The sequence below is a fragment of the Ovis aries genome, chromosome 25 (assembly GCF_016772045.2).
Source record: "Ovis aries strain OAR_USU_Benz2616 breed Rambouillet chromosome 25, ARS-UI_Ramb_v3.0, whole genome shotgun sequence".
In the NCBI taxonomy this organism is placed as follows: domain Eukaryota; kingdom Metazoa; phylum Chordata; class Mammalia; order Artiodactyla; family Bovidae; genus Ovis; species Ovis aries.
Genome location: NC_056078.1, coordinates 18,504,217 through 18,528,763, shown reverse-complemented (window position 1 = coordinate 18,528,763; position 24,547 = coordinate 18,504,217). Strand labels below are relative to the sequence as shown.

At 43.6% G+C, this 24,547-nt stretch overlaps 1 protein-coding gene and 1 long non-coding RNA gene across 5 annotated transcripts in view; both read right to left on the bottom strand.

Annotated features, from left to right (window-relative positions):
* NRBF2 (nuclear receptor binding factor 2) overlaps positions 1-684 on the bottom strand; it is a 31,183-nt gene extending 30,499 nt beyond the window's left edge. For 2 of the 3 annotated variants that reach the window (XM_004021396.5, XM_004021397.5), the window contains exon 1: positions 460-684. In XM_004021396.5, the coding sequence (XP_004021445.1) occupies positions 460-489 (30 nt within the window). In that variant the 5' untranslated portion in view covers positions 490-684. Of the gene's footprint in view, positions 1-103 lie in introns of all 3 variants that reach the window. The other variant, XM_042241156.2, reaches the window with a different exon arrangement.
* A 6,537-nt stretch (positions 685-7,221) lies between these two features.
* Positions 7,222-24,547, bottom strand: part of LOC132658630 (uncharacterized) — a 42,199-nt gene continuing 24,873 nt past the window's right edge. For both annotated transcript variants that reach the window (XR_009598497.1, XR_009598496.1), the window contains 2 exons: positions 9,391-9,476; positions 7,222-9,082 (listed from right to left, as the gene is read on the bottom strand). This is a non-coding gene — a long non-coding RNA (uncharacterized LOC132658630). The remainder of the gene's footprint in view (positions 9,083-9,390; positions 9,477-24,547) is intronic.

Sequence of the window (24,547 nt, the reverse complement as noted above, 5' to 3'; positions counted from 1 at the left end):
GAAATGGGTGAAGGGAAACAGGGGTGAGAGATTATGATTTCTCCACAGTGGGGACGCTCAGACTTCAGACCCTGTGTTAGAAGTTAGAACCAGTATTACACACCATTTCTCAGTGTCTCTCCAGGCTGCAAAGAGGTGGTTACGTGGCGCTTGGAGGCATTTCCTCCGGTCTGGAGAGGTGGCAGCCCTTGTTGGTGGGAGCCCCCTCGCCCAGGGCCCTGGGGTAGGGGGCGCCTGAAGGCGGCGGGAACAGGAGGCAGGAGCTTCCCAGGGATCCCCGAGGGGCCCTCTGCGGTTGCTTGGCTGGAGCCGCGGTAGGGCCGAGCCTGTCTGCGCCCCCCAGATTTTAGAATCACCCGCGCCAAACCAGCTTCCCGGCCTCCAGTCAGGTGCACGCCGAGATGGGGTCCTGAGGCAAAGGTGCCCGAGAGCCGACGCAACCCTCTGTGGGCCACTCACCAGGTTGAGGGGTCCTTCCATTACTTCCATAGACCCCGGGGTAAGCGGCGGCCTGAGGAAGGGGAGCGACGGATCCCGGGCACATGGAGGGGAACAGCTGGAGAGCGCGAACGCAGCGGCGGCAACTGTGGCCCCACTCCGCGCCCCCAGAGCCAGCAGCGGGCGCAGAAGAAGCAACAACCCCACCACTTCCTCCTCCGGCGCCGCGTCGCGGGCCCGCCTCCTACGCCACGGCCACGCACGCGTCAAGACGTCACACGCAGCTGGTTCAAGGTGGGAGTCCGGACAGGGAGTGGGTGGGGCTCAAGGAAGGCGGGGCACGGACAGACTTTCTCGCGGTCCGTCTTTCCTCTCGCGAGAAGCATAGCTACAGCTTCTTGAAGACTCATAGGTCACCTGCAGAGGTACAGCCGTGTAGGATTTAAAGTGGCAGACTTCTGCTATCGGTCTCTCCTACATACTTCCAGCGTAACTTCTCACAAATTCACTCAGTATCGCCAGATCCTCCCTTGCTCTCAGGCTCCGGGCTTGCTTGTTGCACCTGATTTTTTTTCCCCCTGCAGAAATGAGATTTGAGCGATGGTGGCTCAGCGGCAAAGTATTTACCTGCAGTGCAGGAACCACCAGACCAGGGACAGAACACGGGTTTGATCCCTGGGTCGTGAAGATCTCCTGGAGAAAGGCATGGCAACCCACTCCAGTATTCTGGAAAGTCCCATGGACAGAGGAGCCTGGTGGGCTACAGTCCATGGGGTCGCAAAGAGTCGGACACGACTTAGCCACTTAATCATCAGACCACGCACTGGCTTAGACTCTGTTGGAGGAAGACAAACGATTCAGGGCTGTGCCCTCAGTTCAGTTCAGTTGCTCAGTCGTGTCCGACTCTTTGCGACCCCATGAATCGCAGCACGCGAGGCCTCCCTGTCCATCACCAACTCCTGGAGTTCACTCAGACTCACGTCCATCGAGTCCGTAATGCCATCCAGCCATCTCATCCTCTGTCGTCCCCTTCACCTCCTGCCCCCAATCCCTCCCAGCATCAAAGTCTTTTCCAATGAGTCAACTCTTCGCATGAGGTGGCCAAAGTGCTGGAGTTTCAGCTTTAGCATCATTCCTTCCAAAGAAAGCCCAGGGTTGATCTCCTTCAGAATGGACTGGTTGGATCTCCTTGCAGTCCAAGGGACTCTCAAGAGTCTTCTCCGACACCACAGTTCAAAAGCATCAGTTCTTCAGCGCTCAGCCTCTCTCAACCATACATGACCACAGGAAAAACCATAGCCTTGACTAGACAGACCTTAGTCGGCAAAGTAATGTCCCTGCTTTTGAATATGCTATCTAGGTTGGTCATAACTTTCCTTCCAAGGAGTGAGTGTCTTTTAATTTCATGGCTGCAATCACCATCTACAGTGATTTTGGAGCCCCCCAAAATAAAGTCTGACATTGTTTCCACTGTTTCCCCATCTATTTCCCATGAAGTGATGGGACCAGATGCCACGATCTTTGTTTTCTGAATGTTGAGCTTTAAACCAACTTTTTCCCTCTCCACTTTCACTTTCATCAAGAGGCTTTTTAGCTCCTCTTCACTTTCTGCCTTAAGGGTGGTATCATCTGCATATCTGAGGTGATTGATATTTCTCCCTGGAATCTTGATTCCAGCTTGTGTTTCTTCCAGTCCAGCATTTCTCATGATGTACTCTGCATAGAAGTTAAACAAGCAGGGTAGACTTGGCATACTCCTTTTCCTATTTGGAACCAGTCTGTTGTTCCATGTCCAGTTCTAACTGTTGCCTCCTGACCTGCATACAGGTTTCTCAAGAGGCAGGTTAGGTGGTCTGGTATTCCCATCTCTTTCAGAATTTTCCACAGTATATTGTGATCCACAGAGTCAAAGGCTTTGGCATAGCCAATAAAACAGAAATAGATGTTTTTCTGGAACTCTCTTGCTTTTCCATGATCCAGCGGATGTTGGCAATTTGATCTCTGGTTCCTCTGCTTTTTCTAAAGCTTGAACATCAGGAAGTTCATGGTTCACATATTGCTGAAGCCTGGCTTGGAGAATTTTGAGCATTACTTTACTAGCATGTAAGATGAGTGCAATTGTGCGGTAGTTTGAGCATTCTTTGGCATTGCCTTTCTTTGGGATTGGAATGAAAACTGACCTTTTCCAGTCCTATGGCCACTGCTGAGTTGTCCAAATTTGCTGGCATATTGAGTGCAGCACTTTCCCAGCATCATCTTTCAGGATTTGAAATAGCTCTTCTGGAATTCCTTCACCTCCACTAGCTTTGTTTGTAGTGATGCTTCCTAAGGCCCACTTGACTTCACATTCCAGGATGTCTGGCTCTAGATGAGTGATCACACCATCGTGATTATCCGGGTCGTGAAGATCTTTTTTGTACAGTTCTGTGTATTCTTGCCACCTCTTCTTAATCTCTCCTGCTCTGTTAGGTCCATACCATTTCTGTCCTTTATTGAGCCCATCTTTGCATGAAATGTTCCCTTGGTATCTCTAATTTTCTTAAAGAGATCTCTACTCTTTCCCATTCTGTTGTTTTCCACTATTTCTTTGCATTGATCGCTGAAGAAGGCTTTCTTATCTCTTCTTGCTATTCTTTGGAACTCTGCATTCAGATGCTTATATCTTTCCTTTTCTCCTTTGTTTTTTGCCTCTCTTCTTTTCACAGCTATTTGTAAGGCCTCTCCAGACAGCCATTTTGCTTTTTTGCATTTCTTTTCCATGGAGATGGTCTTGATCCCTGTCTCCTCTACAATGTCACGAACCTCATTCCATAGTTCATCAGGCACTCTATCTATCAGATCTAGGCCCTTAAATCTATTTCTCACTTACACTGTATAATCATAAGGGATTTGATTTAGGTCATACCTGAATGGTAAGGAGCAGCGGCTGCACTTTGTTGGAGCAGCCGTGAAGAGATACCCCATGCCCAAGGCAAGAGAAACCCAAGTAAGATGGTAGGTGTTGTAAGAGGGCATCAGAGGGCAGACACACTGAAACCATACTCACAGAAAACTAGTCAATCTAATCATACTAGGACCACAGCCTTGTCTAACTCAATGAAACCAAGCCATGCCTGTGGGGCCACCCAAGACGGGCGAGTCATGGTGGAGAGGTCTGACAGAATGTGGTCCACTGGAGAAGGGAATGGCAAACCACTTCAGTATTCTTGCCTTGAGAACCCCATGAACAGTATGAAAAGGCAAAATGACAGGATACTGAAAGAGGTACTCCCCAGGTCAGCAGGTGCCCAATATGCTACTGGAGATCAGTGGAGAAATAACTCCAGAAAGAATGAAGGGATGGAGCCAAAGCAAAAACAATACCCAGCTGTAAATGTGACTGGTGATAGAAGCAAGGTCCGATGCGGTAAAGAGAAAACTGCATAGGAACCTGGAATGTCAGGTCTATGAATCAAGGCAAGTTGGAAGTGGTCAAACAGGAGATGGCAAGAGTGTGAACGTCAACATTCTAGGAATCAGCAAACTGAAATGGACTGGAATGGGTGAATTTAACTCAGATGACCATTATATCTACTACTGTGGGCAGGAATCCCTCAGAAGAAATGGAGTAGCCATCATGGTCAACAAGAGAGTCCGAAATGCAGTACTTGGATGCAATCTCAAAATGACAGAATGATCTCTGTTTGTTTCCAAGGCAAACCATTCAATATCACAGTAATCCAAGTCTATGCCCAAACCAGTAACGCTGAAGAAGCTGAAGTTGAACGGTTCTATGAAGACCTACAAGACCTTTTAGAACTAACACCCAAAAGAGATGTCCTTTTCATTCTAGGGGACTGGAATGCAAAAGTAGGAAGTTAAGAAACACCTGGAGTAACATGCAACTTTGGCCTTGGAATGCGGAATGAAGCAGGGCAAAGACTAATAGAATTTTGCCAAGAAAATGCACTGGTCATAGCAAACACCCTCTTCCAACAACACAAGAGAAGTCTCTACACATGGACATCATCAGATGGGCAACACCGAAATCAGACTGATTATATTCTTTGCAGCCAAAGATGGAGAAGCTCTATACAGTCAACAAAAACAAGACCAGGAGCTGACTGTGGCTCAGATCATGAACCTTATTACCAAATTCAGACTTAAATTCAAGATAGTAGGGAAAACCTCTAGACCATTCAGGTATGACCTAAATCATGTGCCCTCAAGTTGCTAACAAATCAATTAGAAAATAATATGGGTCTCAAGTAACCATATACTATATATACCATAACCATATACCATTTATTCAACAATTATGTGTCAGACCACTACAGTAAGTTCTTTCTGTTCAGAAATTCACTGGTAAAAAAATGTGATTTATGCTGTAAAATAAACCGTTGTGATAGAGGCACCATGAATTCTGCCACTTAAATCCTTTCAAAAGCCTTGTGAGCTTGGGAATTAACCTGGTGGTCCAGTAGTTAGGACTCCAGGCTTTCACTGTGGAGGGCACAGGTTCTGTCTCTGGTCCGGTAGCTAAGATCCTACAGCCCCATGGCAAAAAAAAAAAAAAAAAAAAGCCTTGTGATCTTGGGAGAGGACACCAGCTTGGCCTATAGGTTGATCGCAGCCTTATGAGATCTTGAGCAGAGGACCCATCAAAGCTGTTTCTGAATTCCTGATCCATGGAATTTGTGAGGTAATAAATGTGTGTTGCTTTAAGCCACTAAGTTTGTGGTAATTTATTATAAGGCCAAGAAAACTATTAAGACCCCTGAATGCTTGCTAAGTCGCTTCAGTCATGTCCAACTCTTTGCAACCCTGTGGATCATAGCCTGTCAGGGTCCTTTACGCATGGGATTTTCTAGGCAAGAACATTGGAGTGGGTTAACAGTGCCCTCCTCCAGGAGATCTTCCAGACCCACAGATTGAACCTGTGTCTCTTGTGTCTCCTGCATTGGCAGGCGGATTTTTTTTACCACTAGCACCACCTGGGAAGCCTATTAAGACCCCTGCTGCTGCTAAGTCGCTTCAGTCATGTCCGACTCTGTGCGATACCATAGATGGCAGCCCACCAGGCTCCCTCGTCCCTGGGATTCTCTAGGGAAGAACACTGCAGTAGATTGCCATTTCCTTCCTCAATGCATGAAGGTGAAAAGTGAAAGTGAAGTCGCTCAGTCGTGTCCGACCCGCAGCGACCCCATGGACTGCAGCCTACCAGGCTCCTCCGCCCATGGGATTTCCCAGGCAAGAGTACTGGAGTGGGTTGCCACTGCCTTCTCCAATTAAGACCCCTACAAGGTGGTAAAATCCACAGGCAGAGCTTTCTTGTTTTTATTTTTGTTTTTCTGGCCATGCCATCTGGGCAGGGAGTGGTCAGGGAGTGGTCCCTGGCCTCACTTTCTCAACCCAAGAGAAGCCATTTTTGGCTGGAACCAGGAGCCTGCCCCAGGACTGCTCTATTGTTTCTTGACTTCTCCTTTTTTACTACGTTCCTTCCCTTTCCTGTTTATCGGCCTATTAGAATGTGCCCTTTGGAACCCAGGGAAGATTGAGGAGGCTGAATGAAGCTTATTTCCTGCAAACAAGAAACATGGAAAGGATTTGTACCCAGTAGGTACCCAGGGTCCTGTACAAACAGGGTCCTACTCTGTTTATACAAGAGTAGTGAGAAAGGGTAAGAATATGTCTAACTCTGAAGAACCAATCTCTCTTCCTACACATAAGATAAAAATTTAAGTAATAAAAACAATGGCTAAACTTCAGAGAAAGCCAGTTTGCTGGCACAGTTAGCACATAAGTGGATAACACTCTTTCCTGTACTAATTAGGTATAAAGACTCATCTTCTTGCTTTGTCATTCCTTGATATGAAAGGAACTGCCAAATCATTCCCCCATTTCCAAATGTGTCATAAGCAAAGGGGGAAGACTGTCTTTAACTTTAAGTGGAAACAACCTGTAGTTTTAAAACTGAGCATGGTATGGAATGGGAGAAGGAAATGGCAACCCACTCTAGTATTCTTGCCTGGAGAATTCCATGGACAGAGGAGCCTGGTGGGCTACAGTCCCTGGGGTCACAAAGAGTTGGACACGACAAAGTGACTAACGCTACACTATGGTATGGAGCAGAGGGGTAAGTTGATTCATCTGCTTCTCAAAGATTTAAATTTTTCTTAAAACTTTATCCCCATTTCCCAATAGCAATGGTTTAACCTTGTATAACACTCTGCAGGTTTCCAAGCATTTATATGTATAGGTGGACGCTCATTCAGTTCCAACAGATTCAAATTAGTGGCTTACCCAATGTCATAAAATTAGTAAATAGCCAAGTTAGGTTTTGAATCTAGGTCTGTCTGGCCATAAGCCCAGTACTCTTTCCACTACGAGCAGCTAAATATCTGCTGGAGTGACATCCTGAGTTGGTAATGGCAGAAATAGACTCTTAGGGTAACCCACTGTAATTACACAGGTTATTTTAGGTTTTCCTAAGTTCACAGTCCTGAGTACCAAGAGATTCGAGCTAAAAAGAGAGTTGCTATTGTTAGTGGCTCTATTCTCTGGGGCAGTTGCCAAGAACTATTCACCAGACTGGGCAAGAACAGCCCATGTGAGGGAGAGGCAGGGTGGCCACGAGGTTGTAGTCTCTAACCCCCTGGACTCTGAGCCAAGCTGTCCAGTTGCTTCAGCCTGAGCCAAGATGAAGAGAGCCAAGTTAGGCAGGAGTCAGGCATTCTGTTCAACAAAGTTCAACGGAGGGGAGGCCAAGGAAAGTAGAATTTTGGTGCACGTTTCTTACCAGTAAACCGATACTAGGGAAAAGTCCGTCGAATAAAGGCAGAAAGGCAATGATTTAACCAGTTCTGCATTAGACGTTTCTCAGATAAGGGAGCAGGAGAGAATCCTCCAGAATCCCCAGTGTCCTTGAACTATTCATCTGCTGGTACGCCAGTAGGACTGCCTTAATTCTGTCTGTAAAAAATAATTCATCTGTTGATCTGTGGTGGGTCAGACACAAAAGGAACAGTTTTCACATATATTTTATTTTCATATTTGTCAGAACACCGAGGCCTCTACAATCAAAGCTCTTGAGACATTATATTCACCATCTCCAATTACACAGACCTTTAATTTCCAGCTCTACCCCTTGCTTTGATGCTCAGATGCAAAATCCTGGTCTATCTGGATTTTGTTTCAAACAGAATAGCCACATACTGAGAAAGAGTCAAAGGAATCGTGAGCTATTAGAAGATGGAGTTTGATTACTTTTAAAATAAATGTTGATAAGAGAAGACTTAGAAACTGAGTAGTAGGAAAGAAATGAATGAAGTCATAGGCAGAAGTTCAAAGATTGTTTTTCCTTAAGTTTTCTAGGAGAAATTTGACTCTGCTGCTGCTGCTGCTAAGTTGCTTCAGTCGTGTCCGACTCTGTGCAACCCCATAGAGGGCAGCCCACCAGGCACCCCCGTCTCTGGGACTCTCCAGGCAAGAACACTGGAGTGGGTTGCCATTTCCTTCTCCAGTGTATGAAAGTGAAAAGTGAAAGTGAAGTCGCTCAGTCATGTCCGACTCTTCGCGACCCCATGGACTACAGCCTTCCAGGCTCCTCCGTCCATGGGATTTTCCAGGCAAGAGTACTGGAGTGGGGTGCCATTGCCTTCTCCGAATTTCCCTCTAGCGTCCTTTAAAAACATTTTCTAGGACTTCCCTGGTTCAGTGGTTAGGAATCTGTTTGCCAGTGCAAGGAACACAGGTTTGATCCTTGGTTCAGGAAGGTTCCACATGCCCCAGGGCAACTAAGCCCATGCGCCACAGCTACTGAACCTGTACTCTAGAGCCCCTGCTCTGCAACAAGAAAAGCCACACACCGCACTGAGAAGCCTGCACACCTCAACTGGAGAGCAACCCCCACTCGCTAGTTAGAGAAAGCCCATGTTCCATGCTCCCTACTGCCATGCCACCTAAGCAACACAAGCACAGGAGATCTCTGACTGACCATCCAGCGAAGACCTGTGAGGGCTTCAGGGAAGAAAGGGTTCATAGCAAAGCAGCACAGAAAAAAGTAAACATTTTACCACTAACTGAATTTTTTGCCTCTTTGGCTGTATTATTTACTTCGGCAATGGTCTTTTTCACAAGTCTTTATACTCTTTCTACCCTTCAGGAAACTGATAAACCCTTGGGCAAAATCCGTCTTGAAACTGTGTAAGCCTGAATTTCCAAAACAAACAAAAGAAAGAAGGGTGGGAAGAAGCTAGGGAGGGGAGAAGGAGGAGAGAGGGAGGGAGAAGGCGGGAGAGGGAGAGTGAGAAGGAAAGGAAGAAAAAGAAAAGGAAGTGAGGGAGGGAGGAAGAAAGGGAGAAAAGAGAGAGAAAGAAAGGAGAGAAAATCTGAAGACACTGTCTACACTTTATCCTGACCTGTTTACATCATATGCTGTCCACATTCAGTCCAGAAGCAACTGTGGGAAAAATGATGCAACCTCAGATGTTTAGGACGTCAGGACTGCAGCCAGAGAATTTTCACAGCATTCATGGAGGCTAGCCAGACTTCAGCTTTGGCCAGACACTTAGAGATGATTCCACGCTGATTTCTCTCTTGCCAGTACTAGAATCCGCAGGACTCTGATTGACTTCCACAGTTTGACTGCCATGTTCATCACACTCTTCCAGTTTACATTTTGAGGGAAAGGGGAAAAGGAATTAGAGAAATAGACCAATCAGAAAATTTGAAGCCACAATATTGAAATAAAAAATTTTCTTGAGTTCACTGCACCACCTGGGAAGCCCAATTACTTTAGTATTCTTCTCTAAAAAAATCAGAACATTTTTCTCTGCTATGATACCTTAATTGTGCATTACACAATTAACATTCATTCCTTAACATCCACCTATACAGTAGTCGAACTTTCCCAATTATTTTCAAAAAGCAAAATTGTAGCAAGTCAAGACCCAATTAAAGTCCACAACTTACATGTAACTGCTATGTCTATCAGTCTCTTAATTGCTTATCTTGATTAAGATAACTCCTGATTCTCCATTTTATTTCATGACATTTACCTATGGAAGAAACTTGGTCAGTTATCCACACTTCTAGTTGATATTTGATCATTGACTATTCTGTATTTTAAAATCATTGATAAGATAAAATATTATGTATCCTCTCATCAATATTTATTTACAACAAGGCTTAGAGTAAGTAAAATAAGGAATATCAAATTTGGAGTTAAAACCATGAATCCTGTGTCATTTCCTGGTAGCTCAGCTGATAAAGAATCTGCCTGCAATGCAAGAGACCTCGGTTCAGTTCCTGGGTCAGGAAGATTCCCTGGAAAAGGGATAAGCTACCCACTCCAGCATTCTTGAGCTTCCCTGGTAGCTCAGACGGTAAATGGTAAAGAATCTGCCCACAATGCGGGAGATCTGTGTTCAATCCCTGGGTTGGGAAGATCCCCTGGAGGAGGGCATGGCAGCTCATTCTTGCCTGGTGAACCCTCATGGACAGAGGAGCCTGGCGGGCTACAGTCCACAGAGTCAGACATGACTAAGCACAGCACTTTTTGTTGCAAATAGCAGAAATCAGTCCTGACTAGATTAAATGGGCAATTTAATTGAAATTTGTTACTTATGAATTATATTTTCCTGCATATAAAATCCCAGAAAAAAAACAGCTTAAGTAGAAGTCCATAAAAGAAGTCTAGAGGAGGTCAGCCCAGGTCTGGCATGGCAGATTCACAGCAGGGGCCCACTCTCTCTCTCCACTGCAGTGCAGTTATGTGGTTTTCATCTCAAGGTTGCAATCAAGTTACACTCTCATCTTGCCATCCAATCCCATCATTTTATGGCAAATAAAAGGGGAAAAAGTGGAAAGAGTGACAGCTTTTATTTTCTTGAGCTCCAAAAACACTGCAGATGGTGAGTGCAGCCATGAAATTCAAAGACAATTGTTCCCTGGAAAGAAAACTATGACAAATCTACACAGCATATTAAAAAGCAGAGACATCACTTTGCCAGCAAAGGACCATCTAGTCTAAGCTTTGGTTTTTTAAACCAGTAGCTGTGACTACTGGATTTTCCAGTAGTCATATACAGGTGTGAGAGCTTGACCAGAAAGAAGACTGTTTGTTCAGTCACTAAGTTGTGTCCAACTCTTTGTGACCCCATGGACTAGACCATTCCAGGCTTCTCTGTCATTCACTATCTCCTGGAGTTTGCTCAAACTCACGGCCATTGAGTTGGTGATGCGATCCAACCATCTTATCTTCTGTCAGCCTCTTCTCCTCTTGCCCTCAATCTTTTCCCATCATCAGTGTCTTTTCCAATAAGCTGGCTCTTAGCATCATGTGACCAAAGTATTGGAGCTTCAGTTTCAGCATCGGACCTTCCAATGAATGTTCAGGTTTGATTTCCTTTAGGATTGACTGGTTTATCTCTTTGCAGTCCAAGGCACTCTCAAGAGTCTTTTCCAGCACCACAATTCAAAAGCAAAAGCATCAATTCTTCTGTGCTCAGCTTTCTTTTAAGTCCAGCTTTCACATCCATACATGACGACAGGAAAAACCATAACTCTGACTATAAGGATCTTTGTCAGCAAAGTGATGTCTCTGCTTTTTAATATGCTGTCTAGATTTGTCATAGCTTTTCTTCCAAGGAGCAAGTGTCTTTTAATTTCGTGGCTGCAGTCATAGTCTGCAGTGATTTTGGAGCCCAAGAAAATAAAATCTGTTACTGTTTCCACTTTTTCCCCATAAATTTGCCACAAAGTGATGGGAACAGATGTCATGATCTTCGTTTTTTGAATGTTTAGTTTTAGGCCAGCTTTTTTACTCTCCTCTTTCACCCTCATCAAGAGGCCCTTTAGTTCCTCCTCATTTTCTGCCTTTAGAGTGGTATCATCTGCATATTTGTTCAGGGAGATCAAAGCAGTCAATCTTAAGGGAAATTAACCCTGAACACATGTTGGAAGGACTGATGCTGAAGCTGAAACTCCAGTATTTTGGTCATCTGATGTGAACAGCTGACTGACTGGAAAAGTCCCTGAGGCTTGGAAAGACTGAGGGCAGAAGGAGAAGAGGGTGTCAGAGGATGAGATGGCTAGATGGCATTACTGATGCAATGGACATGAACTTGGGCAAACTTTGGGAGATGGTGAGGGATGGAGAGACCTGGTGTGCTACAGTCTGTGGGTCCGCAAACAGTCGGACATGGCAGGGCCACTAAACAACAACAACATCTGCATATTTGAGGTTGTTGATATTTCTCTCGGCAATCTTGATTCCAGCTTGTTTCATCCGGCCCAGCATTTCACATGATGTACTCTGCATATAAGTTTAATAAGCAAGGTGACAATATACAGCTTTGACGTACTCCTTTCCTGATTTGGAACCAGTCTGTTGTTTCATGTCCAGTTCTAACTGTTGCTTCTTGACCTGTGTACAGGTTTCTCAGGAGGCAGGTAAGGTGGTCTGGTATTTCCATCTCTTGAAGAATTTTCCACAGTTTGTTGTGATCCACACAGTAAAAGGCTTTAGTGTAGTCAATGAAGCAGATGTTTTTCTGGAATTCACTTGCTTTTTCTATAATCCAGCAGATATTCGCAATCTGATCTCTGGTTCCTCTGCCTCTTTGAAATCCAGCTTGTACATCTGAAAGTTCTTGGTTCATGTACTGTTGAAGCTTGAAGGATTTTGAAGATTACCTTGCTACATGTGATTTGAGTGCAACTGTACAGTAGTTTGAACATTCTTTGGAGTTGTCTTTCTTTGAGATTAGAAAGAAAATGGACCTTTTCCAGTCTGTGGCTATTGCTGAATTTTCCAAATTTGCTGGCATATTGAGTGCAGCACTTTAACAGCATCTTATTTTAGGATTTGAAATAGCTCAGCTGGAATTTCATCACCTCCACTCATTTATTTATAGTGGTGCTTCTCTAGGCCCACTTGACTTCACACTCCAGGATATCTGGCTCTAGACGAGTGACCATCTAGGTTATACTATGACCACTGTAGTTATCTGGGTCATTAAGACCTTTTTTGCATAGTTCTGTGTATTGTTGCCACCCTGTCTTAATATCTTCTGTTTCTGTTAGGTCCTTGCCATTTCTGTTCTTTACTATGCCCATCTTCGCATTAAAATTTCCCTTGATATATCCAATTTTCTTGAACAGATCTCTACCTAGTGTTTCCCATTCTATTGTTTTCCTATTTCTTTGCATTGTTCACTTAAGAAAGCTTTCTTGTTTCTCCTTGCAATTCTCTGGAACTCTGCTTTCAGTTGAGTATATTTCCCCTTTATTCCTTTGCCTTTCACTTTTCTTCAGCTATTTGCAAGGGTTTCTCAGACAACCATTTTGCCTTTGTGCATTTTTTTTTCCTTTAGGATGGTTTTGATCACCACCTCCTATACAATGTTAAGAACCTCCATCCATAGGTCTTCAGGCACTCTGTCTATCAGATCTAATGCCTTGAATATTCATCACTTCCACTGTATAATTGTAAGGGATTTTATTTAGGTCATATTTGAATGGCCTAGTGGTTTCCCCTACTTTCTTCAATTTAAGTCTGAATTTTGCAATAGGGAGTTCATGACCTGAGCCACAGTCAGCTCTAGGTTTTTTGTTTGTTTTTTTTTTTTTGCTGGCTGTATAAAGCTTCTCCTTCGACTGCAAAGAATATAATCAATCTGATTTTGGTATCGATGATTTTTGTATTGATGATACTGATCTGGTGATGTCCATGAGTAGTCATCTCTTGTGTTGTTGGAAGAGGGTGTTTGCTATGGCCAATATGTTCCTTGGCAAAACTCTGTTAGCCTTTGCCCTGTTTTTTTTTTGGTACTCTAAGCCCAAACATGCCTGTTACTCCATGTATCTCCTGACTTCCTACTTTTGCATTCCAGTCCCCTATGATGAAAAGGACATCTGTTTTTTGGTGTTAGTTCAAGAAGATGTTTAGGTCTTCATAGAACCAGTCAACTTAAGCTTCTTCAGCACTAGTGGTTGGGGCATAGACTTGAATTACTGTGATGTTGAATGGTTTGCCTTGGAAACAAACCGAGATTCTTCTGTCATTTTTGAGATTGCACTGAAGCACTGCATTTTGAACTCTTTTGTTGACTAAGCTTATCTCCTGTCCTCATCCATCAGAGGACAGACAGGAGAAGCAAGAACTACAATCCCACAACCACTAGAACGAAACCCACAATCACAGAAAGCTAACCAAAACGATCACACAGATCACAGCCTCATGTAACTCAATGAAGCTCTGAGCCATGCAGTGCAGGGACACCCAAGATGGATAGGTCATGGTGGAGGGCTGTGACTAAACGTGGTCCACTGGTGAAAGGAATGGCAATCCACTTCTGTATCCTTGCCTGGAGAACCCTATGAACAGTATGAAAAGGCAAAAAGATGACACTGGAAGATGAGCCCCCCAGGTTGGTAGATATCCATATGCTACTGGAGAAGAATGGAGAAATATTTCCAGAAAGAATGAGGAGGCTGGGCCAAAGCAGAAATGATGCTTGGTTGTGGATGCGTCTGGTGGAGAAAGTAAAGTCTGATGCTGTAAAGAACAATATTGCAAAGAAAGCTGGAATGGTAGGTCCACAGTTCAAGGTAAATTGGACATTGTCAGGAAGGAAATGGCAAGAGTGAACATCGACAAAGGAAATCAGTGAACTAAAATGGACAGGAATGGGTAAATTTAATTCAGATGACCATTACATCTACTACTGTTGGCAAGAATCCCCTGAAAGAAGTGGAGTAGGCCTCCTAGTCAACAAAGAAGGCTGAGAGCCAAAGAATTGATACTTTCAAATTGTAGTGCTGGGAAGACTCTTGAGAGTCCCTGGGAGTGCAAAGAAATCAAACCAGTCAATCCTAAAGGAAATCAAACCTGAATATTCAATATAAGGACTGACGCTGAAGCTCCAATACTTTGGCCACTTGATGCAAAGAGCTGACTCATTGGAAAATACGTTGATGCTGGGAAAGATTGAGGGCAGGAGGAGAAGGGGGCGACAGAGGATAAGATAATTAGAGAGCATCACTGACTCAATGGACATGAATTTGAGCAAACTCTGGGAGATAGTAGAGGATAGAGGAGCCTGGCCTGCAACCTCTCTATGGGGTCACACAGAGTCAGACACAACTTAGCGACTGAACAACAGCAACAACAAAGTCCTGCTTGTACCCTAATCTTGACAGAGACCCCACCTTTGAACGGCTGTTTAGAAAACCTCATCAAATTCTTCTGAGTTGAGACACAGTTTTTCTAGGCAGAAGGCTTTGTGTCTCCCTTTGCCTGGCAAGGTAATAAAGCTATCCTTTTCTATTTCACCTAAAACTCTACGAGATTTGATTCTGCGCTGATGTACAGAGAGGGTGAGCTGAGTAGTACATCCTTAGGGACCATTCTCATGAACAATTTACACTTTTCCCCTTTCTTATGGACCTCAGTGCCAGATCTGAAATAATTACAATCCTTGGTTCATGTCCAGCTGCCAACAACAGTCCATGTAGGCCATTTTCATTTATTTGTAACTTTTTACAATATAATCCATGAACCTACCAGAACTCCAAAACAAAGCTCATATGAACATTCTTGTGCATGCTTTCTGGAGCACACTATGCACTCATTTCTGCTGAACACATATCTAGAACCAGAATTGCTGGGTCATGTGTTATGCAAATAAGCAACTTTAGTAGATATTGCTGGTTTTCCAAAACGTTTAAACTAATTTGCACTACCACCAGCACTGAATGAAAGTGTGACTTGCTCTAATTGTCAGTACTCTCTATTTGTTGTGTTTTCAATTTTCACAATCCTATGGGTATGTAGACTACTTATTCTTTAACTCCTTAAAAGTTGCCTTGTGCTCTGATTACTTTATACTAGCAAAGGATATGCTCTTGAAAATGTCACCAGCAATTCCCTTCTCTTTCTTTGGCTGTATTGCACAGCTTGTAGGATCTTCGTTCCCCCATCTTGGATTGAACCCAGGCTCTCATAAGTGAGAGTAAGGGTTCTTAACTATTGGGCCACAGGGGGATTTGAGATGTCCCTCTTAACTTCTTGATCACCAAATCTAATGACCTTACTTCAAACCTTGCCCTTCATCTCTTAGTAACATCTGACACCACTGATACCACTTTCTTCTTGAAACTATATTCCTTTGATTTCCATGATATTGCATTATCCTAGAAGATATGTATTTATCCACAATATCAAAATCCAGTATACCCTGTAAGAAACAGAAAGGTTTTATTCTATCCATTTGGTGGTAAAAACCTACCCTGAACTATTATGAGATTAATCATGGTTCTTCTTTATCCCACTTAATGTTAAATTTACATAATTCCCTAAAGATGAATTAGTACGTGTATTTATTATGAGACACTTGGGCTTTCCAGGTGGCAATAGTGGTAAAGAACCTGCCTGCTAATGCAGGAGACATAAGACACTTGGGTTCGATCCCAGGGTCAGGAAGATCCTCTGGAGGAGGAAATGGCAACCCACTCCAATATTCTTGCCTGGAGAAACCCATGGACAGAGCATCCTGGCAGGCTACAGTCCTTAGGATTGCAAAGAGTTGGACACAACTGCAACAACTTAGCATGCAGCACACACTGAAACAGGAGGGAAGGGGGCAGGGCAGAACCTTTGAGAGAATTACCTAGCCTGAGGACATGACATAAACTGATTAGAACCAAATGGGTCCAAAATGGCAGATCAGTCGGACTTCCACTAGACCTTGAGCTTCAGTACATACTCATTGTAACACAATGGTGAGCTAAATGATACACCCACAGGCACCATGACAGTTCCAAAGCCAACCATCAAAGACCACAAAGTTTATGGTAGCCCAGTACCTGGAAATCCCCTCTTCCCTAAAATAGTTGGAATAATCCTCCCACTCATTGCATGCATGCATGCTAAGTTGCTTCATTCATTCATTCATTTCATTTAGTCGCTCAGTCGTGTCCAACTCTTTGCGACCCCATGAATCGCAGCATGCCAGGCCTCCCTGTCCATCACCAACTCCCGGAGTTCACTCGGACTCACGTCCATCGAGTCCATGATGCCATCCAGCCATCTCATCCTCTGTCATCCCCTTCTCCTCCTGCCCCCAATCCCTCCCAGCATCAGAGTCTTTTCCAATGAGTCAACGCTTCACATGAGGTGGCCAAAGTACTGGAGTTTCATCTTTAGCATCATTCCTTCAATCCCCGGGCTGATCTCCTTCAGAATGGACTGGTTGGATCTCCTTGCAGTCCAAGGGACTCTCAAGAGTCTTCTCCAACACCACAGTTCAAAAGCATCAATTCTTTGGCGCTCAGCCTTCTCCACAGTCCAACTCTCACATCCATACATGACCACTGGAAAAACCATAGCCTTGACTAGACAGACCTTAGTCAGCAAAGTAATGTCTCTGCTTTTCAACATGCTATCTAGATTGGTCATAACTTTTCTTCCAAGGAGTAAGCGTCTTTTAATTTCATGGCTGCAATCACCATCTACAGTGATTTTGGAGCCCAAAAAGATAAAGTCTGACACTGTTTCCACTGTTTCCCCATCTATTTGCCATGAAGTGATGGGACTGGATGCCATGATCTTCGTTTTCTGAATGCTGAGCTTTAAGCCAACTTTTTCACTCTCCACTTTCACTTTCATCAAGAGGCTTTTTAGTTCTTCTTCACTTTCTGCCATAAGGGTGGTATCATCTGCATATCTGAGGTGATTGATATTTCTCCCAGCAATCTTGATTCCAGCTTGTGTTTCTTCCAGTCCAGCGTTTCTCATGATGTACTCTGCATAGAAGTTAAATAAGCAGGGTGACAATATACAGCCTTGACGTACTCCTTTTCCTATTTGGAACCAGTCTGTTGTTCCATGTCCAGTTCGAACTGTTGCCTCCTGACCTGCATACAGGTTTCTCAAGAGGCAGGTCAGGTGGCCTGGTATTCCCATCTCTTTCAGAATTTTCCACAGTTTATTGTGATCCACACAGTCAAAGGCTTTGGCATAGTCAATAAAGCAGAAAGAGATGTTTTTCTGGAACTCTCTTGCTTTTTCCATGATCCAGTGGATGTTGGCAATTTGATCTCTGGTTCCTCTGCCTTTTCTAAAACCAGCTTGAACATAAGTTGCTTCAGTAGTGTCCAACTCTTTGCAACTCTATGGACCACAAGACCCACCAGGCTCCTCTGTCCATGGGATTCTCCAGGCAAGAATACTGGAATGGATAGTCATTCCCTTCTCCAGGGGATCTTCCTGACCCAGGGATCAAATCCAGATCTCTCACATTGCAGATAGATTCTTTATCATCTGAGCCCCCAGAGAAGCCCGTCTGACTCTCAGAAGTTTGGGTAAAAATTTGAGGGCTACAGTAGAAAAGGCATAGCCCTTGCAGTCAGATAAACTTGGGTATGAAAAAACAATTTACTCAACCTCTTGAAACTTCAGAGTTTCCCCACCCCCCCCCCCCCCAACCCCGCAATCTCTTCTCTAAAACATGGATTGAAATGACTAGCTGATAAGGCTGTGAATATCTTTACTTTTATAAGTAACCCACCTAAAACTCAATATATTGAAAACTGAGCTCACCATCCTCCCCTCTCCCTGAACATCTGCTTCTCTGTTTCCTATCTCAGGGCATGGCACTAACTTCCCACCCATTTGCTCAACTCAGAAACTTAAGCATCATCCTTGGTTTTTTCCTCCTTTCCCAGTCCAATAGCAAGTCCTCTCAATCCTATATCCTGCTGCTGCTGCTGCTGCTGAGTCACTTCAGATGTGTCCAACTCTGTGCGACCCCAGAGATGGCAGCCCACCAGGCTCCTCTGTCCCTGGGATTCTCCAGGCAAGAACACTGGAGTAGGTTGCCATTTCCTTCTCCAATGCATGAAAGTGAAAAGTGAAAGTGAAGTCGCTCAGCCGTGTCCGACTCTTAGCGACCCCATGGACTGCAGCCTACTAGGCTCCTCCATCCATGGGATTTTGAGACTTTCTCAATTCTTTATACTTCTCTCCATTCCCACTACCATACTGTCTATTTGATTTTAATAGCCCCCACACTATCTCCAGTCTTCTCTAATATCCATATGAGAAGAGGAAGAAACACCAGGTGTGCACACACAGAGAAAAAGACATGAGGACACAGTGAAAATGCAGCCATTTGCAAGCCAAAAAGAGAGGCCTCAGGAGAATCCAGTTCTGCCAACCTTGATCTTGAACTCCCAACCTCTAGAACTGTGAGAAAGTAAATTTTTGTTGTTAAGTTCTATAGTATTCTGTTATGGCAGTCCTAGTGAATTAATATATAATCCTTCCTTTATCTTCTCACATCATGCTATAATTCTTCCATCAGAATCTTCATCATGTTACATTGTAAAAATCTACTTTATTCTCCATGTCTTCTTTTAGAGTGAAGTACTCCCAAGAGCAGGGATTTGTCTTTCTTCTTCATTACTGAAGCCCTAGATCCTCACAAAGTAGCTAGCACATCGCAGGCGCTCGATCACTATTTTTTTTTTTTTTTTAGTATTTATTTATTTGGCTGTGCCTAATATTATTTTCAGCATGTGAGGTCTTTGATCTTGCTTTCAGCCTATGGGATCCTTAGTTGTGACATGTGGGATCTAGTTCCCTGACCAGGGATCAAACCTGGGCCCCCCTGCATTGGGAATTTAGAGTCATAGCCACTGGACCACCATAGAAGTCCCCAAATAAATATTTTTGAATGAACAAATTAATAAAATGACATATGTAAATGTTCTTGCATGGTTAACAACGGATATTAACAGTCCACAATTGTGGTTTGCATGTTTTCATCTCTTCTGTTCTTAATTGCTTCTCCCTATCACAAACTCCTTTAGTTGTTGCTGATGTCTAGTCACTAAGTTGTGTCTGATTCTTTTGCGACCCCATGGACTGTAGCCCACCAGGCTCCTCTGTCCATGGGATTTCCCAGGTGGGAATACTGGAGTGGGTTGCCATGTCCCAGGGATCGAACTCACATCTCCTACACTGGCAGGCGAATTCTTTACCACTGAGCCCTCAGAGATGCCCTATGCTCCTTTTCCCATTCAGTAAATGTAACTGCAGGTTGATACAACTATTTAAATTTAGACATGCCCAAGCACACCTAAGATGTTATAGGACAGACTCACCATTTCTGTGTTTGAGGGGCTATGTGGTCTCCTGGGGAGAAGGCGATGGCACCCCACTCCAGTATTCTTGCCTGGAAAATCCCATGGACTGAGGAGCCTAGTAGGCTGCAGTCCATGGGGTCGCTGAGTCGGACACGACTGAGCGACTTCACTTTCACTTTTCACTTTCGTGCATTGGAGAAGGAAATGGCAACCCACTCCAGTGTTCTTGCGTGGAGAATCCCAGGGACGGGGGAGCCTGGTGGGCTGCCGTCTATGGGGTTGCACAGAGTCGGACATGACTGAAGTGACTCAGCAGCAGCAGTGGTCTCCTGGAAATCTAGTCATAATACATTTGACTTTGAAGTAACAAGCCTTTGTGGTCTGTGCAAAGAAGTGACCCAAAGTGTGGTGAAGCATCCGTTACTAGGAGAGTCTACCAACCTATATTACATTCTAATATAAGCTAGCTCCAAAAAGGGAGTGTATTAATTTGCTAGGGCGCTCATAATGAAGTACTATAGACTCCGTGACTTAAAACAGCAAAAATTTATTTTCTTTGAATTCTGGAGGCCAGAAATCCAAAATCAAGGTGTTGGCAAGACTGGTTTCTTCTGAGGCCTAGCTCCTTGACTTCACATTGTCAGCTATAAATTAGCACTTGCCAAGAGCCAGCAACTGTAAAACAACTCCGCCTATGCTGCTGCAGCTGCTGACCTTTGACACACCCTGGAGGGAATTCAGGGTGGAGACTTAGGCATTCTGTGCGCCAGGGAAACAGGTAGAACAGGTCTTTAGATAGCCAGATATTTTCAGTAACTGATTTCTTGATCTCTATCCTTGCATCTCCTCATATCTAGAAAAGAATAGTGGCATCAGCTCCTCATGACTAGCAAAAAACCTTTTGTAAAGTAAGCACTTGATTCCCTGAACTCCCCCTTCACCAAAATCATATATATTGACCTTCTCCCACTGTCTCTTTGGAGCAGTCTCTGAGACCTGTCTGAGGTGCTATTTCCTGGGCTGCAGTCCTCATTTTGCCTCAAATAAAACTTAACTTGCAACTCTCACATTGTGCATCACTTTTTAGTTGACAACATGGTCTTACTTTTGTATATATCTCTGTTCTGAATTTCCTCTTAAAAGGACAAGAGTCATATTGGATTAGGGTCCACCCATAGGACTTCATTTTACCTTAATTATCTCTTTAAAGACCCCCTATCCTCTTATCCTTATCAATCAGAGGGCAGACAGAATGAAAACCACAATCGCAGAAAACTAACCAAACTGATCACATGGATCATAGCTCTGTAGAACTCAATAAAACTATGAGCCATGCTGGGTAGAGCCACTAAAGATGCGCAGGTCATGGTGGAGATTTCTGACAGAATGTGGTCCACTGGAGAAAAGAATGGCAAGCCACTTCAGCACTCTTGCCTTGAGAACCCCATGAATAGTTCAGTTCAGTTCAGTTCAGTCGCTCAGTCGTGTCCGACTCTTTGAGACCCCATGAATCACAGCACGCCAGGCCTCCCTGTCCATCACCAACTCCCGGAGTTCACTCAGACTCACGTCCATCAAGTCTGTGATGCCATCCAGCCATCTCATCCTCTGTCGTCCCCTTCTTCTCCTGCCCCCAATCCCTCCCAGCATCAGAGTCTTTTCCAATGGGTCAACTCTTCGCATGAGGTGGCCAAAGTACTGGAGCTTCAGCTTTAGCATCATTCCTTCCAAAGAAATCCCAGGGCTGATCTCCTTCAGAATGGACTGGTTGGATCTCCTTGCAGTCCAAGGGACTCTCAAGAGTCTTCTCCAACACCACAGTTCAAAAGCATCAATTCTTCGGCGCTCAGCCTTCTCCACAGTCCAACTCTCACATCCATACACGACCACAGGAAAAACCATAGCCTTGACTAGACGGACCTTAGTCAGCAAAGTAATGTCTCTGCTTTTGAATATACTATCTAGATTGGTCATACCTTTCCTTCCAAGGAGTAAGCGTCTTTTAATTTCATGGCTGCAGTCACCATCTGCAGTGATTTTGGAGCCCCCAAAAATAAAGTCTGACACTGTTTCTACTGTTTTCCCATCTAGTTCCCATGAAGTGATGGGACCAGATGCCATGATCTTCGTTTTCTTAATGTTGAGCTTTATGCCAACTTTTTCACTCTCCTCTTTCACTTTCATCAAGAAGCTTTTAGCTCCTCTTCACTTTCTGCCATAAGGGTGGTGTCATCTGCATATCTGAGGTGATTGATATTTCTCCCGGCAATCTTGATTCCAGTTTGTGTTTCTTCCAGCCCAGCGTTTCTCATGATGTACTCTGCAGAGAAGTTAAATAAGCAGGGTGACAATATACAGCCTTGATGTACTCCTTTTCCTATTTGGAACCAGTCTGTTGTTCCATATCCAGTTCTAACTGTTGCTTCCTGACCTGCATACAGATTTCTCAAGAGGCAGGTTAGGTGAATAGTAGGAAAAGGCAAAAAGATATGACCCTGAAAGATGAACCCCCGAGGTCGGTAGGTACAAAATATGCTACTGGAGAAGAGAGGAGAAATAGAACCAGAAGAAATGAAGAGGTTAAGCCAAAGAAGAAACAATGCCCAGTTGTGAGTGTGTCTGGTGAACGTAAAGTCCACTGATGTAAAGAATATTGCATAGAAATCTGGAATGTTAGGCCCATGAATCAAGGTAAATTGGAAGTGGTCAAACAGGACATGGAAAGAGTGAACATCAGCATTTTAGGCATCAGTGAACTAAAATGGACAGGAATGGGAGAATTTATTTCAGATAACTGTTATATATATTACTGTGGGAAAGAATCCCTTAGAAGAAATGAAGTAGCCTTCACAGTCAACAAAAGAGTCTGAAATGCAGTATTTGGGTGCAATCTCAAAAACAACAGAGGATCTTGGTTCATTTCCAAGGAAAACCACTCAGTATCACAATAATCCAAGTCTATGCCTCAACCACTAATGCCAAAGAAGCTGAAGTTGAACCATTCTGTGAAGACCTACAAGACCTTCTAGAACTAACACCAAAAAAGAGATGTCCTTTTCATCACAGGGGACTAGAATGCAAAAGTAGGAAGTCAAGAAATACTTGGAGTAACAGGCAGTTTGGACTTAGTGTACAAAATGAAGAAGGGCAAAGGCTAACAGCATTGCCAACAGAACACACTGGTCATAGCAAACATCCTCATCTAATAACTTACGAGATGACTCTACATATGGACATCACCAGATGGTGATACCAAGATCAGACTGATTATATTCTTTCCAACTGAAAATGGAGAAGCTCTATACAGCCAGTGAAAACAAGACCAGGAGCTGATTGTGTGTCAGGTCATGAACTCCTTACTGCAAAATTCAGACTTCAATGGAAGAAAATAGGGAAAACCACTGGCCATTCAAGTAGGACCTAAATCAAATCCCTTATGATTATATGGTAGAAATGATGGATATTCAAGGCATTAGATCTGGTAGACAGAGTGCCTGAAGAACTATGGACAGAGGTTTGTAACACTGTATAGGAGGCGGTGATCAAAACCATCCCTAAGAAAAAGAAATGCACAAAGGCAAAACAGTTGTCTGAGGAGGCCTTACAAACAGCTGAGAAAAGAAGAGAAACAAAAGGCAAAGGAGAAAATGAAAGATATATCCATCTGAATGCAGAGTTCCAAAGAATAGTAAGGAGAGATAAGAAAGTCTTCCTCAGTGATCACTGCAAAGAAATAGAGGAAGACAACAGAATGGGAAAGACTCGAGATCTCTTCAATAAAATTAGAGATCTCAAGGGAACATTTCATGCAAAGATGGGCTCAATAAAGGACAGAAATGTTATGGACCTAACAGAAGCAGAAGATATTAAGAAGAGGTGGCAGTAATATACAGAAGAACTATATAAAAAAGATTGTAATGACCCAGATAACCACAATGGTCTGATCACTCACCTAAAGCCAGACATCCTGGAATGTGAAGTCAAATGGACCTTAGGAAAGATCGCTATGAACAAAGCTAGTGGAGGTGATGGAATTCCAGCTGAGGTATTTCAAATCCTAACGGAAGGAGCTGTTAAAGCGCTTCATTCAATATGCCAGCAAATTTGGAAAACTCAGCAGTGGCTACAGGACTGACTGGAGAAGGTCAATTTTCATTCCAATCCCAAAGAAAGGCAATGCCAAAGAATGTTCCAACAACCATACAATTGCACTCTTTTCACGTTAGCAAAGTAATGCTCAAAATTCTCCAATCTAGGTTTCAACAGTATGTGAACCGAGAACTTCCATATGTTCAAGCTCGATTTAGAAAAGACAAAGGAACCAGAGATCAAACTGTCAACATCTGTTGGATTATAGAAAAAGCAACAGAATTACAGAGAAACATCTATTTCCACTTCATTGACTACACTAAGGCCTTTGACTGTGTGGATCACAGCAAACTGTGGAAATTTCATTGAGAGATGGGAATACCAGACCACCTTACCTGCTTCCTGAGAAACCTGTATGCAGGTCAAGAAGAAAGTTAGAACTGAACATGGAACAATAGATTGGTTTGAAATTGGGAAAGGAGTACGTGAAGGCTGTATATTGTCACCCTGCTTATTTAACATATGTGCAGAATATACATGAGAAATGCCACAGTGGATGAAGCACAAACCAGAATCAAGATTGTTGGGAGAAATAACAATAATCTCAGATATGCAGATGATACCACCCTTGTGCCAGAAAGCAAAGAGGAAAAAGCTGGCTTAAAACTCAACATTCAAAAAATGAAGATCATGGCATCCGGCCACATCACTTCATGTTAAATAGATGGGGAAACAATGGAAACAGTAACAGACTTTCTTTTCTTGTATTCCAAAATCACTGCAGATGCATGAAATTGAAAGATGACTGCAGTCATGAAATTAAAAGATGCTTGCTCCTAGGAAGAAATGCTATGAAAAACCTAGATAGTGTATTAAAAAGCAAAGACAT